Consider the following 17,947-nt stretch of genomic DNA (forward strand, 5'->3'; position numbering starts at 1 on the left):
GAGGAAACCGGGGTTTAGGTGTTTTAGTAAAGCTCAGAGAAGGAGGCAAAAGAGGGGGAGGTGTGGCGCTGCTAGTCAAGAGCAGTATTACGGTGGCGGAGAGGATGCTAGATGGGGACTCTTCTTCCGAGGTAGTATGGGCTGAAGTTAGAAACAGGAAAGGAGAGGTCACCCTGTTGGGAGTTTTTTATAGGCCTCCTAATAGTTCTAGGGATGTAGAGGAAAGGATGGCGAAGATGATTCTGGATAAGAGCGAAAGTAACAGGGTAGTTATTATGGGAGACTTTAACTTTCCAAATATTGACTGGAAAAGATATAGTTCGAGTACAATAGATGGGTCGTTTTTTGTACAGTGTGTGCAGGAGGGTTTCCTGAAACAATATGTTGACAGGCCAACAAGAGGCGAGGCCACGTTGGATTTGGTTTTGGGTAATGAACCAGGCCAGGTGTTGGATTTGGAGGTAGGAGAGCACTTTGGGAACAGTGACCACAATTCGGTGACGTTTACGTTAATGATGGAAAGGGATAAGTATACACCGCAGGGCAAGAGTTATAGCTGGGGGAAGGGCAATTATGATGCCATTAGACATGACTTGGGGGGGGATAAGGTGGAGAAGTAGGCTGCAAGTGTTGGGCACACTGGATAAGTGGGGCTTGTTCAAGGATCAGCTACTGCGTGTTCTTGATAAGTATGTACCGGTCAGGCAGGGAAGAAGGCGTCGAGCGAGGGAACCGTGGTTTACCAAGGAAGTGGAAAGTGGGCGATGGATAGTTACAAGGTAGCGAGGAAGGATCTAAAGAGAGAGCTAAGACGAGCAAGGAGGGGACATGAGAAGTATTTGGCAGGAAGGATCAAGGAAAACCCAAAAGCTTTCTATAGGTATGTCAGGAATAAGCGAATGACTAGGGAAAGAGTAGGACCAGTCAAGGACAGGGATGGGAAATTGTGTGTGGAGTCTGAAGAGATAGGCGAGATACTAAATGAATATTTTTCGTCAGTATTCACTCGGGAAAAAGATAATGTTGTGGAGGAGAATGCTGAGCCCCAGGCTAATAGAATAGATGGCATTGAGGTACGTAGGGAAGAGGTGTTGGCAATTCTGGACAGGCTGAAAATAGATAAGTCCCCGGGACCTGATGGGATTTATCCTAGGATTCTCTGGGAGGCCAGGGAAGAGATTGCTGGACCTTTGGCTTTGATTTTTATGTCATCATTGGCTACAGGAATAGTGCCAGAGGACTGGAGGACAGCAAATGTGGTCCCTTTGTTCAAAAAGGGGAGCAGAGACAACCCCGGCAACTATAGACCGGTGAGCCTCACGTCTGTAGTGGGTAAAGTCTTGGAGGGGATTATAAGAGACAAGATTTATAATCATCTAGATAGGAATAATATGATCAGGGATAGTCAGCATGGCTTTGTGAAGGGTAGGTCATGCCTCACAAACCTTATTGAGTTCTTTGAGAAGGTGACTGAACAGGTAGATGAGGGTAGAGCAGTTGATGTGGTGTATATGGATTTCAGCAAAGCGTTTGATAAGGTACCCCACGGTAGGCTATTGCAGAAAATACGGAGGCTGGGGATTGAGGGTGATTTAGAGATGTGGATCAGAAATTGGCTAGCTGAAAGAAGACAGAGGGTGGTGGTTGATGGGAAATGTTCAGAATGGAGTACAGTCACAAGTGGAGTACCACAAGGATCTGTTCTGGGGCCGTTGCTGTTTGTCATTTTTATCAATGACCTAGAGGAAGGCGCAGAAGGGTGGGTGAGTAAATTTGCAGACGATACTAAAGTTGATGGTGTTGTCGATAGTGTGGAAGGATGTAGCAGGTTACAGAGGGATATAGATAAGCCGCAAAGCTGGGCTGAGAGGTGGCAAATGGAGTTTAATGTAGAGAAGTGTGAGGTGATTCACTTTGGAAGGAATAACAGGAATGCGGAATATTTGGCTAATGGTAAAGTTCTTGAAAGTGTGGATGAGCAGAGGGATCTAGGTGTCCATGTACATAGATCCCTGAAAGTTGCCACCCAGGTTGATAGGGTTGTGAAGAAGGCCTATGGAGTGTTGGCCTTTATTGGTAGAGGGATTGAGTTCCGGAGTCGGGAGGTCATGTCGCAGCTGTACAGAACTCTGGTACGGCCGCATTTGGAGTATTGCATACAGTTCTGGTCACCGCATTATAGGAAGGACGTGGAGGCTTTGGAGCGGGTGCAGAGGAGATTTACCAGGATGTTGCCTGGTATGGAGGGAAAATCTTATGAGGAAAGGCTGATGGACTTGAGGTTGTTTTCGTTGGAGAGAAGAAGGTTAAGAGGAGACTTAATAGAGGCATACAAAATGATCAGGGGGTTGGATAGGGTGGACAGTGAGAGCCTTCTCCCGCGGATGGAAATGGCTGGCACGAGGGGACATAACTTTAAACTGAGGGGTAATAGATATAGGACAGAGGTCAGAGGTAGGTTCTTTACGCAAAGAGTAGTGAGGCCGTGGAATGCCCTACCTGCTACAGTAGTGAACTCGGCAACATTGAGGGCATTTAAAAGTTTATTGGATAAACATATGGATGATAATGGCATAGTGTAGGTTAGATGGCTTTTGTTTCGGTGCAAGATCATGGGCCGAAGGGCCTGTACTGCGCTGTATTGTTCTATGTTCTATGTTCTATGTTCTATGAAACCGGAGCACCCGGAGGAAACCCACACAGACACGGGGAGAACGTGCAGACTCCGCACAGACAGTGACCCAGCAGGGAATCAAACCTGGGACCCTAGCGCTGTGGAGCCACAGTGCTAACCACTGTGCTACCGTGCTGCTCATATCTGTGCAAACCTTTGGAGAGAGATACCTTTTCAGGAACAGCCTGAAAATCTTTCTATCTGTCAGACCCTTTGGCAAAACTACAAACTACAGACAGACCTAGATCCACCCATTAATTACATCATCGGCATTTTACTAAGATGTCCCATCACCTGATTAGCTAGAACTAAATACAATCGCGCATCAGTTATCTACTCTCCAGGAAATGGGCAGCAATCAAAACTATATCCCATTTGCAATCTCTCTGTATGAGCGGCATGGTGGCGCAGTGGTTAGCACTGCTGTCTCACGGCGCCGAGAATCTGGGTTCATTCCCTGCCCCGGGCCACTGTCCGCCTGGAGTTTGCACATACTCCCCGTGTCTGTGTGGGTCTCACCCCCACAACCCAAAGATGTGCAGGGTAGGTGGATTGGCCACGCTAAATTGCCCTTAATTGGAAAAAAAAGAATTGGGTACTCTAAATTTATTTCAAAAAAGCAACCTCGCTGTCAACAAGTAAATGATTGAACTCAATCACTACCTCACCTTTTATGACTCCTTAAATACAGTTCTAGCAGACATACTGCCTGTATGTATATCAAACCAGAGTTTTTAACAGCATTACTGCCATCACTGTGAAATATAATGGGTGGGATTCTCCGGTCTGCCAGCTGCATTTTCTGGCGTGGCACGCCCCTGCTACAACAGGATTCTCAGTTCCCGCAGCCGACCAATGGGGTGTCCCATTGTGGACACCTCAAGCTGTCGGGAAACCTGCGGACATGGGTGTGTCTCCCTGCAGCATGCACACATACATATACCCACCCTTCTTCCCAAACCCTCTCCTTTCCCACTCAGCAACCCCTCATCCCTACTCCCTTCCTCCTACTCATTCACTCTGCCCTTGCCATTTTTGGTCTGGTTGCCATTACCTGCAAAGATGAGTCACTATCCTTGTGTAAAGAACCTGTTCAATATGCATTGAAGATCAGAAATATGACGCTGCATTCAAATTTCTAGCTTAGCTACATGACCACCTGTTTTTTTCAACATTTAATCAGTGACCGAGTTACACATGCTGGCTTCTGCCTGCACCAGGTCAACATACAAACATCCAAGGCCCACTCGAACCCACTGCTTAAAGGGGCTTTTTATGCTCAAGTGTGCTTTGGGCTCACTGTCCACTCATTGCTCTTTGGCAGTATTGATCTAATCAGTCCCCGGATGTCCTGCCATCATCACGTGATTGAGTACTTTCCTCTCCACAGTCGATATTGCTGCCTTGGAGGAAGCAGAGTTTACCACCCCAGATGTGATCTGTGTGACCCCATTGGGGTCTTGACCAACAGATTGGGAATCCCTCTCTTAGGTGATAAGAGCCACATTGCCACCATGATGGTCTTGGTGGGACAAGTGGTGGAAAGTAGTCAGGGGGAGATGTCATTTCAGGAGAAGGGATGTTCACCTCTAAGCCAGGTTTCCATCATGTTGATATAATCATCCACAATAATTTCCTGAATGACGAGAGCATTCTTCACAAGGGAACATACAGTGGGGGATAGGGATGAGTGCCAGTAAGAGTTAATCTGCTTGCGCAGACTGCATGGTCTGCAGTTGGAGAGGCGAATTGGCCAGGCTGGAGGATACGAAAGATTATCCCCCAGAAGAACACTGGATGGGAAATTTACAAGACAGTAGAATAAGTGATTGGGATTACTGTTCATAGTGAGGAAAAGCCAAGTGCCTTGATGGGCCCTTTGGATGACATTGACAGAGGCAGTGAGGGATACTGCAGGCTAATCTAAGAAGAATTCAAGCTTGTGACTGTGACAAGAGAAAATGAAGGTCGAGGAATTCTGAAGAGTTGGGGATAGGGATTTGAGAGGATGGATATGTTCCTATGAGTACCTGAGAGGAGAGAAGTGAAAGGAGATATAATAGCAGACGGGTGGGAGTAAAGATAAACGTAGTTACAAAGAGGGGGGAAGAAGTGGAAATTCAAGTGATGGGCTTGGAGCTGGGGCTACAGTCACAATGTGTTGATGAATGGGCACAGGGAAAATTCCAGTTACAAGGGTCTGGTTACCAGATCTTCCACGATCTTTGCATATCACAAATTTTATATGATAAAATGGACAATGGTCTGGATTCTAGGTCTGATATTGAATTGGACACTTTAAATTAATCCACAGTCAGATCACAGGCAGGCCTGATGGGAATTCGAACAGCCAAGTTTGAATTCACTGAGCAGAGACAAACAGTTCACAGAATCACAGAATTTACAGTGCAGAAGGAGGCCATTCAGCCCATCGAGTCTGTACCGGCCCTTGGAAAGAGCTCCCTACCCAAGCCCACACCTCCACTCCATCCCCACACTTCCACCCTATCCCCGTAGCCCCACCTTACTGTACCTTTTTTGGGCAATTTAGCATGGCCAATCCACCTATCCCTGCACATCTTTGGGCTGTAGAAGGAAACCCACGCTGACACTGGGAGAACGTGCAGACTCCGCACAGACAGCGATCCAAGCCGGGAATTGAACCTGGGACCCTGGCACTGTGAAGCCATTGTGCTTACCACTATGCTACCGTATTGGGACAAGTCCAGGTCTGCCCTGTAAACAGAACATCAGGATATAATCGAACCCAGTCAAATGGATCGATTGTTGTGGATTGCCCAGATAAAGCTAGATTTTTCTGGCACCCAGATCTCCCACTGTTACCATAGATATTAATATTATGTGCAGATAATATCTGGAGATGGACCCCTGGGGCTGGGTTCCTGGTGTCCTGCAGAATTGCAATTGGCAACTCCATTGTGTGTTGTGACCCCTGACCCGAGAACTCATTGGCTGAGGGCCAGTTGGCTGAGAAAAGGTGCGAAGAGGGGATTAAGAATCGACCACCAGCACCCTCCTCAGCAAAGACCCAAGGCAGAGGCAAAGAGAATTCGGCAGCGGACTAGGGGAAGGAAAGAGGCAGTGAGCAAGACCCATTTTGCGGGTGGAGAACGAGACAACCGAGACTCAGAGAATTGGACCCACAGCTGAATTGAGTTCATTGGCATTGTGGTATTAAAAATCTTGGGATTATTGTAATTGGGATAATTTAAGGGGGTAACTGCTTTTAAATTTTTTTTCCAATTTAGGGGCAATTTAGCATGGCCAATTCACCGACACTGCACATCGTTTTGGCTTGTGGGAGTGAGGCGCATGCAGATATGGGGAGAATGGGCAAACTCCACACGGACACCAGGGCTGGGATCGAACCCAGGTCCTCAATACTATGAGGACGCAATGTTAACCACTGTGCCACTGGGGGTAACTGTTTTATTGTGTTTGATAATAAATTTGGTTGAATTATAAACTTGTATTTGTTCTTTGTTCATCTCGCAAATAAGGGCACCTGGGTAAAACATTTGAATAAAAGACTGGTCGAAGTGTCTGGAGTTTTACAAACAGCTATTAAATGATGCGGTAAGTCTGGCTTGAAATTAAAACACGGTAGGGACCATTATTCTGTCCTGGTAGCATCTACTTTCATGGAAACAAACATCGAAAATAGAAGCAGGAGGAGGTCATTTGGCTCTTCAAGTCTGCTCCACCATTCATGAGATGTTCATGGCTGATCATCACTTTCAGTACCCTGATCCTGCCTCCCCCGCCCCCCCCCCCTTTATCCCTTGATCCCTTCAGCCCCAAGAGCTATATTTAATTCCTTCTTGAAATTACACAATGTTTTGGCTGAGCTACTTTTTGTAGTAGTGAATTCCACAGATTCACCACTCTCTGGATGAAAGGATTTCTCCTCACATCAGTCCCAAAATATTTACCCCTTATCCTCAAACTATGACCCCTAGTTCTGGACTCTCCCACCATCGGAAACATTCATTCCGAAACTGCCCTGTCTAAACCTCTTAGAATTTTATAAGTTTCCATGAGATCCCCTCTCACTCTTCTAAACTCCGATGTATATAATCCTAACTGATTTCGTCTCTCCTCATATGACAGTCCCACCATTCCAGGAGTCAGCCTGGTAAACCTTTGCTGCACTCGCTCCATGGCAAGAACATCCTTCCTCAGATAAGGACACCAAAACTGCACACAATACTCAAGGTGTGGCCTCACCAATGCCCTATACAATTGTAGGAAAACAACCATATTCCTATACTCAAATCCTCTTGTTATGAAAGCCAACATACCATTTGTCTTCTTTACTGTCCGCCATACCTACGCGCTTACTTTCAGCGACTGATGCACGAGGACAGCAAGGTCTCTCTGAGTATCCATCTCTCTCAATTTACACCCATTCAAATAATAATTTGCCTTCCTATTTTTACGACTGAAGCCGATAATTTATCCACATTATATTGCACCTGCCGTGCATATGCCCACTCACTCAGCCTGTCCAAATCCCACTGAAACCTCTCTGCATCCTCCTCACAGCTCACCCAACTTTGCATCATCTGCAAATTTGGAGGTACTTGTTGTTTCTTTATTGAAATTGCCCGAGTCTTTTGAAAATTGTCCATTCATTTTTAAATACAACTGTTACACTTCAAGCGTACTGCAGATTATTGGACACAATATCTAGTTGTGCCCTTATGAAATGCAACAAATGTTCACATAAAAGGAGCTTCCGCCTATCCAAGGTTTTTTACACTGAAACACAATTTTGTTTTCTTAAAAAGAATGATTGAATCAAACATTGCTCGCCTCAAGGAACAAGTGAAAGCCATCAAACAAAGGGGGACTAAGGTAGCAGCAACCATTTATCATAAAATTATGTTGTTAAGATTCAGCAACTGTTTCCACTTGCCCACCATTCGGTTTGTAACGTTGGGAATAGCACTATGATGAACCAGGCTTCATTCAATTGAAATGAGGTTCCATATTAACATTTTATGCCCCTTATTGTACCATACCTCAAGGAAAATTACCAACCTGATGTTAAAACAGGAAATGCTGGATAAACTGAGCAGCATCTGTGGAGAAAGAAGCAGTTAACGTTTCGAGCCCAAATGACTTCTTTAGAGCCCCAATTTACACATTTGATTCTTTCCTTATTCGCACCTGGTGAGGTTTTTGTGAGCGGAAATTTACCAATTTGTACTCCTCGCACCTGCACAGACACCGGTCCCAAGATATTTTGCAGCCAAACCTCACACGGGTTTTGCTAATCATGAGGAAATAAATTGTTTCACATTTCAAGCTTATACCATCTGCAGGGATTCGAAAATGTGCTAACCTTGCTCGAGGTTTCTCAACAGTGTCAAACTTCGGAAGTTCAGAAGTTCTCTAATTCTTAAGTATTTTTACACCCAGTATTTGATCATTATGCCATCTGAGGACTATTGCCGTTATTTATTTTGAATTCTCACGCCTGACGTGCGACAACGCAAGAAACAAAGTGCGCCTTGAAGACTTTTAACATCGTGCAATTATCGCTAAAGTTTTAATAATGCATTATAATTCGAATACATACTTGACATTTTAGTTAGGAGTAATTTAATCCGTGGTCACCAATCCGAATAGTTGGCAGATGCGATACATTTTTTACATATTATGATTTGCTATTTGCACTGTAACGTGTTCTTGAAAATTGGGTCATGCAATCGGGATTTTAAAATTGCATTTGCATCAGAGATGACACTATTCCTTCTCTTGTTGATAATTAACAAGTTAAAGTCCACCAAAGATGGGAATTGTGCACTTGTATGCTAATAGTTTATCATATTCTTAGCAGATAGCACTTGGGAAAATATGAAATTAATATCTTGCACCTTGACAGAGAAAAAAATGCACACTTCGCACTTAAATCCTACTTCCCAATATTGCATAGGCATATTTAAATGGCTTGCCTTAACGGGGTACATTTCGTTAATGCTTACTTAAATTATTGACAATATGAATTCGCATTGATGTAGCCACGGTACATTTAGAGAACTTGCTGGACTCCAGTGAATCTTATCACTTAGTGCGATCTGCCTGTGGCTTTGGTAAAAGCATTTGCAATACGAAATCTCTTTGTATTATTTTCTATCCAAATGCAGTCTCGATAGCAGTATTAATGTTTCTCTGTGGTTGGCGTTGACTGGGCTCAGTCTGCCCTGGCACCAGGTCGGACTCTCCCACAGGACACTAATTAGACGCACTAATTGGACAGCAATACATCAATGTCACATTTTGACGGGCACTTTCCAGAATCTCCACAACACAGTTGAACGCATTTTTTTGTTTTAAAAAAAAAATGATGTTAACAAAGCATTCTATTTCGCATGTATAACGTATGCGAAGGGATGTATATGCATTCTGTATAACATTTATAACCTGTACCACACAGCGACATTAATCTCCTTTGTACACTCATACAGGCCATATTATTTACACAGAGAAAATAGAAATGAATGCAGAGTTGCTATTTATTATACGCTTAAATATTCTAGTCGAGATTTGGATATTGTACATCATTAAACGTTGTTCTAATACTGATTAATAAAATAATCCCCAAATCGTATGAAAATGACCGAAGCGTTGGAATGCTCCACACAATGCATTGGTTACCGCAAGAGTACTACGTACTTATAGGCAGTACATTATGCACCCTAGCGCGTTACATCTAGATATGGATAGATTCAGCCCGGAAACCACATACGTAGCTGAAGAACCCGTTGTATATTTTTGCTGCCCCAAATAAAACACGCAACTACCACAGGATACAGAAAATACAAATTATTTATGTATGCGTTCACACCTAACAGTCCTCACATTGGGTTATATATTTAAGTTACATCAAGACAATACGTTTGGCTACAAAACAATGAATATTTAAAATAGGCCAAAACATGATGTAAACCCTATTTATCGTCAATAATGTTGCCGCTAATACATTTAAAGTGGGGCTGGCCACTTCTTTATAGGTGCAGCCTTTAACATTGTCCTTTGTGGCAAGTTCATTTTTGCAACGATTGCCTGAGACGAAAAATGAAGATGTATTTCACATGCATCATACAGTTGTGTTTCTCAAACTGACTGGACAGTAATTCCGGAGAGCTGGACGTAAACCTGCCACTTGTTCAGATATTTGTTTAAACGCTTGTAAAGCGGGGATTAGGTACGGTTATAATGTTTGGAAATGCATTGCCAACTCTACCGGCGCAGAGCTGTGGCCCAGATCGGCAGTTAAAGCGCTGATTCTATAAATATGTATGATAAACACATAAGCCTCTCACGTTTACAAGATGGTGCCATTGATTGAATTTGTGACCCGCGATTCCAAATGATTTTTGGAAGGCTATTTAAACAGATGAACGCGTAAATTGTCTAGCTTGTATCTGAATTAATATCTCATTCATCATCATTATCATCTGATGGGTCCATTTAAGCTCTTCGCCCTGCTGTAACGAATTAAACCTACATTCATATAACATAATTTAGGGCAGTGGCGATTTCAGTGGTCCAAATTCAGCATGTCGCCTCCTAATTGTTGCACATTTCTGGTAACCCGTCATTTTTCGACCTTGGTGCTTTTACATCAAGTAGACTTTTCATCTGAGAGTGTGTAAACATGGATTGGGTTTGAAAGGACGGAGATGACTGACATACGGGAGGTGGGAAGCACTCCAGCGTCTGATCACAAGGGCAAACATTAATTGTCTTGCAGCAGCACCACAGCTAGCCAGCAGTGATGTTGCCGAGATACAACATTGCAGGATCATTGCCCGTTCTTGAGCGATAGAGGATGACAGGGACGTTAAGCGCTGGATTAATGCAGCTAAACTGTAATGATAGAAATGAAGTTTCCTTCATAAATGCTTACGTGCATTTATTTCCATCAGCTCCCACACATGTAGGTGCCTAAACACATGTCTAGACATGCACACACGTATGAACGGCTACAGGCCAAATAGCCAGTGTGATCACGAGCCAAGATGTATGTGACACAAGTGTAGCGCTTAAGACAACTTGTTCATTACACAGTACTGAGAAAGAAGTTTGGAAGTGTCCTCACCCGGAAAGTTAACTGAGCTGTTCTATAAACAGATGCTGCATTACCTGCAAAGTGTTCCCCCAAAATTATTCCTTTTTGACTTAGAAACAACTGTTCACTTTAATTCAAAATTAATGGGAGCACTTTATAAGTCAATAAGATCGTATTTTTTTGCGCGTTTGGCTATATTGTCTAACATGAGAGATCTGGTTCTCTAGATTGGTGCAAAAGTGTTTCAATAGTAAGGGTAACATTTCGATCTATCATCAGCATCTATATCCTCTCACAAAGATATGAGAGAACAGCTCGAGCCAGGACTGCATTGTAGGGCTATAGGTGCATTTACTTTATTTTTTTAAAAAGAAAGTTATTGTCATCTAAACTTTCCCCTTTTTTTGTCGGTCCTGATCTTTAAAACAAGGATTGGGAATTCACATTTCGCTGGCGATCTAAATCTTTCTCGGTTCTACTCACTTGCTTAAATGGAACATTATTCCAAGCATATGCATCCTAATCAACTTGGTCACACTTACAAGAACACGCGTTAATAAGGCGATCAATCACAGCTAAACAATCAGGGCTTCTGTTGGAGCAGCAATTGGCGAGTGGAATCAGGATCCAGCAAAGACATATGATCGGGTATTCTGAATTAACGCTGGAGAACATTTCGTGTACAAGCATATATTGTTATTCCTATGAAACTTCAATTTAGACAAAGAGTGGTGGTTCAATTACCCAGAAAATACAGTCAATTAAAGAATGCTGATTGTACAGGAGGCTGGCATCATCGATCTTTGAATTCCAGCATCACTTGCAGACATCTAATTTTGCTTTCCCTATTAGCCGTTAACTCAAAGAAAATATGGCTTACAATACAGAAACAGCGGGACATTTACCAGTCAAAAACAATTTCAGCGCCATGATCAAAATCCATAGCTTCACAAAATAATTATTGCCCTACTGAAGACTGCCTGGCCAGGCAAATGGAGGACAGGGTGGAATAACTGTTTCCCCTCCTCCCCAGAAGTCTTTTTCTCTTTTTAACCCAACCTTATTTTCAACCATGCATCCTCAGATAAACCGGAAAACAATAAAAAAAAAGACAAGAGGCCAATATCAAATGAACGAATTCCCAATAATCTGTAAACGATTCGTATACAACGTTAGAAGTTACTGAAAGAAACAATAGAACTGTAATTAATCGAAGTGGTTTATTTGTTTTACTGATTACATGTCAAACAAATAGGAAAAAGGGAGGGATCGAAAAATGAAACAAAAAAAATACGTGATTGGAAATGCTTAAATTATGTTTGACTTTTAACAGAATCACTGCATTTCCTTACAACTTCAAGAATAAATTAAGAAATGTTCAATCACCTGTACAATCAAAAGCAGTGCCACTTCAAATTGCACATTTTAATTGGTTACATAAATATTATAAATATCCTCATATTTGCCCGATGCAATAATTATACAAATGAGCATTTTAATTAGACTAATTTGTCGCAAAAAAAGTTGCATGGCCTACAAAAATAGGCGGACATTTCCTTTTGCTCCCATTTGCAATTTCTAACTGTACATGTCTATTGACAATTTGTGAAAATAAATTGAATATAAATTGCTCCTTTTTGAAAGGAATGCATGTTTATTTATAGGCACACTGTCTCTGTACCACAGTGACGATCATCAATAACGTACAGATTTAACCATCCGAGTGTTTAAATCATAAATTAAAACGAACCAGGTGGACGTCAGGCTACATTGAATCAACAGTGAGAAATAATTGTGTGGACAATATCCTGTAATCGGATATGTGACATGAACATTGCAGCGACTGAACAATTTGTGTAGATTGCATACTCTTAAATGATTATAAAAAAGTGGTTGGATTTGGGTACATTTTGAACAGTTATGAAATACTTTTCAAGTTATGGCTCCGTTAAAATTGTAATATCTGAATCGAACACATTGCAATGCCAAATGAACCCCAAATCATTCTAGTTCCTTTTTATCTAAAAATACATAGAACAAGCCACATCTGACTTCCTGAAGTTCTATTAATTTTATCACGAAATGACAAAATTAAATTATGAAAAATGAATAAAAAGTTTCACGCCAGGTAACCTATGGTGATTCTCATTTTTTTCTGATTTTGTTCAATTTACAATGGGGGGGGGGGGTCATTTCGAAAATGCAAAGCAAAAGGGGGGCTGTAGAAACATTAATTCAGCACATTAGGAGCAAAGCAAACACAGAAACAGTAATCCTTGCAATTCTTTATTTTCAAATTCCAAAGCGTTTCAGCTGTGGCAACTTCCAGATTCGGAAACTTGTGAACAAATGAATTAACTGCTTTACTTTACATGATACTTATGGCGCCCAACGAAACTCCCCATATAATGACTTAAATATCGCCTTGTGCTTCCAGAACTGTACAGATGTCCCTGCCCTCAGAAGACTCGGTGACTTTCACCAATGCAAATCAATCAGCGATTTGTTTTAAACGCAAAAAAAAAGAAACGATCTATTTTCAGTCTCCCAACATGATTGTGAAGTGGAGTTCCTCAGCTCCCCAGCACATTGTGGCTTGTTAAACGTTTGTCACCAGGTTTCTATGATGAGGATATTATCATACATTTACTATTAAAACCCCAACAATACACATACACGACACTCTCATCAGCATAGGACATATTTGGCAGAGAACGAAGGAAAGAGAATTATTATAATCCACTTTATGGGTTTAAAGGGTGAGATGTTGCCCCGCAGAAATGTAATGGAGCTTGTGAAGCAAGCTCTCGACATCCAGAGAGCCGACATTTCCGCTAGTGTTCAACCCCCTTTTTCAAGAAAGAGACGTGTGCACATTTGGAAGGTAGATGGTTTGGCATGCTGCACGCTATTGCCTTATCTCGTTAAAGGAACTTCTTCCCTCTGGTCCAGGGATACTGCAGCAGCCTTGCTCAACACAGAAGGTGTGAAGGTGAGGAATGTGTCAGTTCTGGAGGTTGACGCACATGTGAAGTCCGTCCCTGCCGGTCTTTGGACCACCCCGTTCGATTGGCTGCCGTGGCACGTTAGGCATGAGCAAGGGCTGCTGGCTGCGCTGCCAATCCCATGGCTAGTGGCAGAAGGGTACAGGGAGGGGTGTCTGAATGCACACAGCAATTCTGGCCGCGGGTAGGGGTGGGAAAGAACTCGAAATGTGTCCAGGGGTCTCAGAGGGGTGCTGAAGGGACTGGTCGCTGCGGCTGATGCTGCAGACATGCCCATGTGAGGGTAGTAGTGGAGAGGTACATGGGATGGGAAGGGGTAGGGCAGGTTCCCAGCGGCCGCCGCATGGCTCATCATGTAAGTATAGAAAGTAGGATCGGCGGGATGAGGCCAAGTCATGGCCAAACGCTGTCTCTTGTCCTTCATTCTGCGATTTTGGAACCACACCTTAAGAAAAAGAAATAAAGATAAAAAAAACAATAATTGGAATAATTCGGTAAACATTGCACTTGTTTTGAAAAGTGCACCAAGCAGCATATTTTCCATCGCCACAATAAATAGCATTTCTATTTTCCAATCTGATTACATTGGGGAGAATAACATTTATCTTTCAGCATCTTCAACAGTAAATTAGTTCTGAGAATCAAAGCATGATTGCCTGCTTGATGCCACTATAGTGGGACATGCTGTTTCATAAATAACAAGGCTATTTATTGCAAGCGAAGTAAAGCATAAGATGATCGCCCAGAGATCGTTTCCCTGTGACACTGGGCCTTCTGCTCCGAAAATTTACGGCCGAGCTTTTACTAGACCATTCTTTTTTTTTTTGGCATACAGTACTGACATTTAAATCTTGTCGCCGTTAAATCAGTTTGTAAAATCTCCGCAAGGCTCGGAGCAAATCAATGCGCTTAAAAGGACGGCGAACGGTGCCAATAACATGGAAATTAAGCTCTACGTTTTAACTCGTAACGTATACAATGTACATATGTGCACTTAAATATTATACATATACCCACTTATATACACATATCTGAAAGATAGACGTGTTGCCCTTGGGAAAAGCTCTGGTGACCCGCCACACATTGGCGTTAACCCATTCAGTGCTGTTGGGTTACACTTTACAGGACACCGCAGTCCCCTGAACCACTATGCGCATGGTAAACATAAGGGAACGCGGCTAGCCAAGATTCTATCCTTATTTTAGTGGCATTAGTTCTTGATAGGAGGAGGAGGGGGCGGGGGGGGGGGGGGGGGGGTACACAGAATAACAGGAGAAAAATTGCAACAATCAAAAAGAATGTATTTTTAATATCGATGAGAATGTGACTGTTGTCGTTGCCTTTCATATTGGGGGGAGGGTTACCTGCATACAATGCTGGTATTTCATGCAACAGATTCAAATACTTTAAAGTTGTTCCTATGTATCACTAAAAAAAACACTTCTTTCAGAATTCCAGCAACTCCGATTTGAATGTGAATACACGAGCAGGCATTGGAAACTCAGACCTTACATTGGAAAACCATTCGTTCCATTGCAAGGGTGTTTTGTCTGTTCCTCTGAATTTGCTGCTTTTGTAGAATCTGTCCTGGCATGGATTAATTTATTTATGGTCACCAATATTGAACTATCAAGAATCTGGATATTTCAATAATATGCACACGTATACGTTTATATATTTGCATTGGGGTGCCGAACATAAGGTCATTTTCCGAGTTAATCATGTTTACTTTGATATTGATCAAGTGATTAAATAAAGGCCCATATTCGTCCTTTACTGTCTTAAAGGGACCAAATCGTTTACAACAACTGCCAATTGCATTCATCTTCCCTGTATGTTTCTGATCTTATTGTTTACAATCATCATTAGCCCAGCTCAGGCTTTTCATTCTGCCCGTCACCTTGATGGTGGTTTCTGGCAAATTTAAAGCCGCTGCCAACTCGCATCTCCTGGGCCTGGACACGTAGTTTTCCCGGTAGAATTCCTTCTCCAGCCTGGCGATCTGCTCTCTGGTGAAAGCAGTTCGGTACCGGCGCATCTGATCGGCTCCACCGCCGCCCATCAGGCTCTGAGAGCCGGTTACTTTGGGGAGCTCTCCCCCTCCGTTACTGCCCATCGGATCGGAAGAGTGCCCTGCAACGACAATCAGGGGGAAAAGTGTCACCAAGTGAGCCATTCATAACACCAGTGTAAGCTCAGTGCAAAAAAGACAGGAAACTCGAGACAAAGATCGATCCCCTCCCATCATTTCACATTGTGTTGTTTATTGTAGCTGTTACTACTCTCAACATTTTGAATTTGATCTCTGAACTAAAAATTCTGAATGCTCCAGGAAGTTGCAGATAGTCAGGAGCTAAACTCGCAATTGAAAAATATAACCAACACCGCCAAACTACATATCAATCATACCTATATATACTGTATACCAAACTTATCTAAATGACGAGACGCCCTATGCAATTTGCTTAAGCCTTCGTTGGTTGTGTCCATTGGAGAGTCAGCTGCCTTCTAACACAAGTCCTGAATTTATGCTGGAACAATCTGCTTGCACCAAGTGTGGAGATAATTCCTGAGCTCATTTGAAATGGACTCCCTTTTTCTGCCCTTTTCCCCTCTGTCTCTTCCCCCCCTGGCTTGCATGTGACTATAAAGTGGATGCCGGCTGCTTGCTAACTGAGATGCTTTCATATGCACCGGCTCATCTATAGATGCTTATTTCCGACCTGGCGCCGGCTCGGCTCACCGAAAGTGACAATCTGAAGCCTCAAAGGTGTTAACTCCTCTCAACCTGGGATTCAATAATCACTTTACGGTCCTGAAACGAGTTTCCGTAATCCATCAAGGAACCAAATAAAATCGCAACGAGTTTCTTGGTCCAATTCCTGTTACCCTTTTGATTACATCTTTTACAGTTCTTTTTTAAATATATATTTACATCAAAAGTCAATTCAATTGGTGAAAATGCGAATTATCTCACTAATTAACAGGTAGATTTTAATTGTGCAATTTAAAATAAATGCCAATAATTCATCCTTCGAAAAAAATGTGCATTTTAACATTGGTAATGAAACACACGTTAGATGAGTCAGACAGGTATAGTCTGTCTCTTTTCCCAATATATAAACGTAGTAATAATTACGGCATATGCTAGTTTACTTTAAGAAAAACTTTAAAATTAACGCATGTATGTAAATGTTGCATTGGAAATAGATCATTACCTTTGTTTCCGTGGTAATCTGGATTTCCCGGCACACCGTCTGTTGTACAACTGACATCTATCTCATCATAATAATCGGACTCCGTTTCCGGACTGTTTTGGACAGAGAGACATTTACTTTTCGCCATGCGACCATCTGATGATGACTTGTCCGGGACAAGGAGTCTTGGGCCGGGTCTCATCTGAGTGTTCCCACCGGTTCTGGCATCGCCCTCTTCGTCTCCACTTTCCAGTGTCACAGGCGCCGACCCAGGGCTCAAACAATTCCTCGTCACCCCGTTTTCACGGGACTCGGTCACCGGGCTTCCAGCTGGTCCTGATGAATTCGACACCCTCCTGCCAACAAGATTGCCATGCTGACCTCGCTCCATCATCAGCAGCATCTCCTTTCGTGATTCCATTGTGTACAGATCTCAGATCAAATCAGAGGCAGCAGAGGATCACAAGCAAGAGGACACAGTTGAAGGGAACACACACACGGGATGGGGGGTGGGGGGGGGGGGGGGAGAGACACCGAGATGTAATTGACCTTCTGATGTGAGCACTGCTCTCGGAAGCACTGAGGGTCTGGGGAGGATCACCATTGCCTGCTCTTTCTAATCTGTCATTCTTATGTTGTAATCGTCATTGCAGTGCCCGGGTGACGCCAACAAACTGATTGTAACCGGTTTACAAGTAGATAACGCCTGCCACCGTGAAGATGAAAGGAGCTTCAGCTTGTCGCTGCTGTATGCACGTAAGTAGAGAGAGAGAGGGGGTGGGGAGGTAGTGCAAAACGTATTGAACAGCTCCCACAAATGAGAGAGTCCACAACATTACCTCTCAGGGGAGATGGAGACAAGAACACCGTCAACTTTTCTTTGCTACTCCATTGCATCGTGAAATGCGAATACATTACATATCGAGCATCGTGTAAGCGGAATCCTTCAAAATGTTGCTTATTGATGCTC

The 17,947-nt window shown here is 43.0% G+C and overlaps 1 protein-coding gene across 2 annotated transcripts; it reads right to left on the reverse strand.

The window, feature by feature from the left end:
- Nucleotides 1-11,999: 11,999 nt before the first annotated feature.
- Nucleotides 12,000-17,561, reverse strand: evx1 (even-skipped homeobox 1). 2 transcript variants are annotated; one of them, XM_072509402.1, is made up of 3 exons: nt 16,999-17,561; nt 15,681-15,913; nt 12,000-14,225 (listed from the first exon to the last, which is right to left on the reverse strand). In XM_072509402.1, the coding sequence occupies exons 1-3, from the start codon at nt 17,396-17,398 to the stop codon at nt 13,692-13,694; spliced, it is 1,167 nt and encodes a 388-aa protein (XP_072365503.1). In that variant the 5' UTR covers nt 17,399-17,561; the 3' UTR covers nt 12,000-13,691. The 2 variants fall into 2 exon arrangements, with proteins under 2 accessions (XP_072365503.1, XP_072365505.1); XM_072509404.1 differs by lacking the exon at nt 16,999-17,561 and adding an exon at nt 16,190-16,388.
- Between the last annotated feature and the right edge of the window lie 386 nt (nt 17,562-17,947).

Source organism: Scyliorhinus torazame, chromosome 6, assembly GCF_047496885.1.
Source record: "Scyliorhinus torazame isolate Kashiwa2021f chromosome 6, sScyTor2.1, whole genome shotgun sequence".
NCBI lineage: Eukaryota > Metazoa > Chordata > Chondrichthyes > Carcharhiniformes > Scyliorhinidae > Scyliorhinus > Scyliorhinus torazame.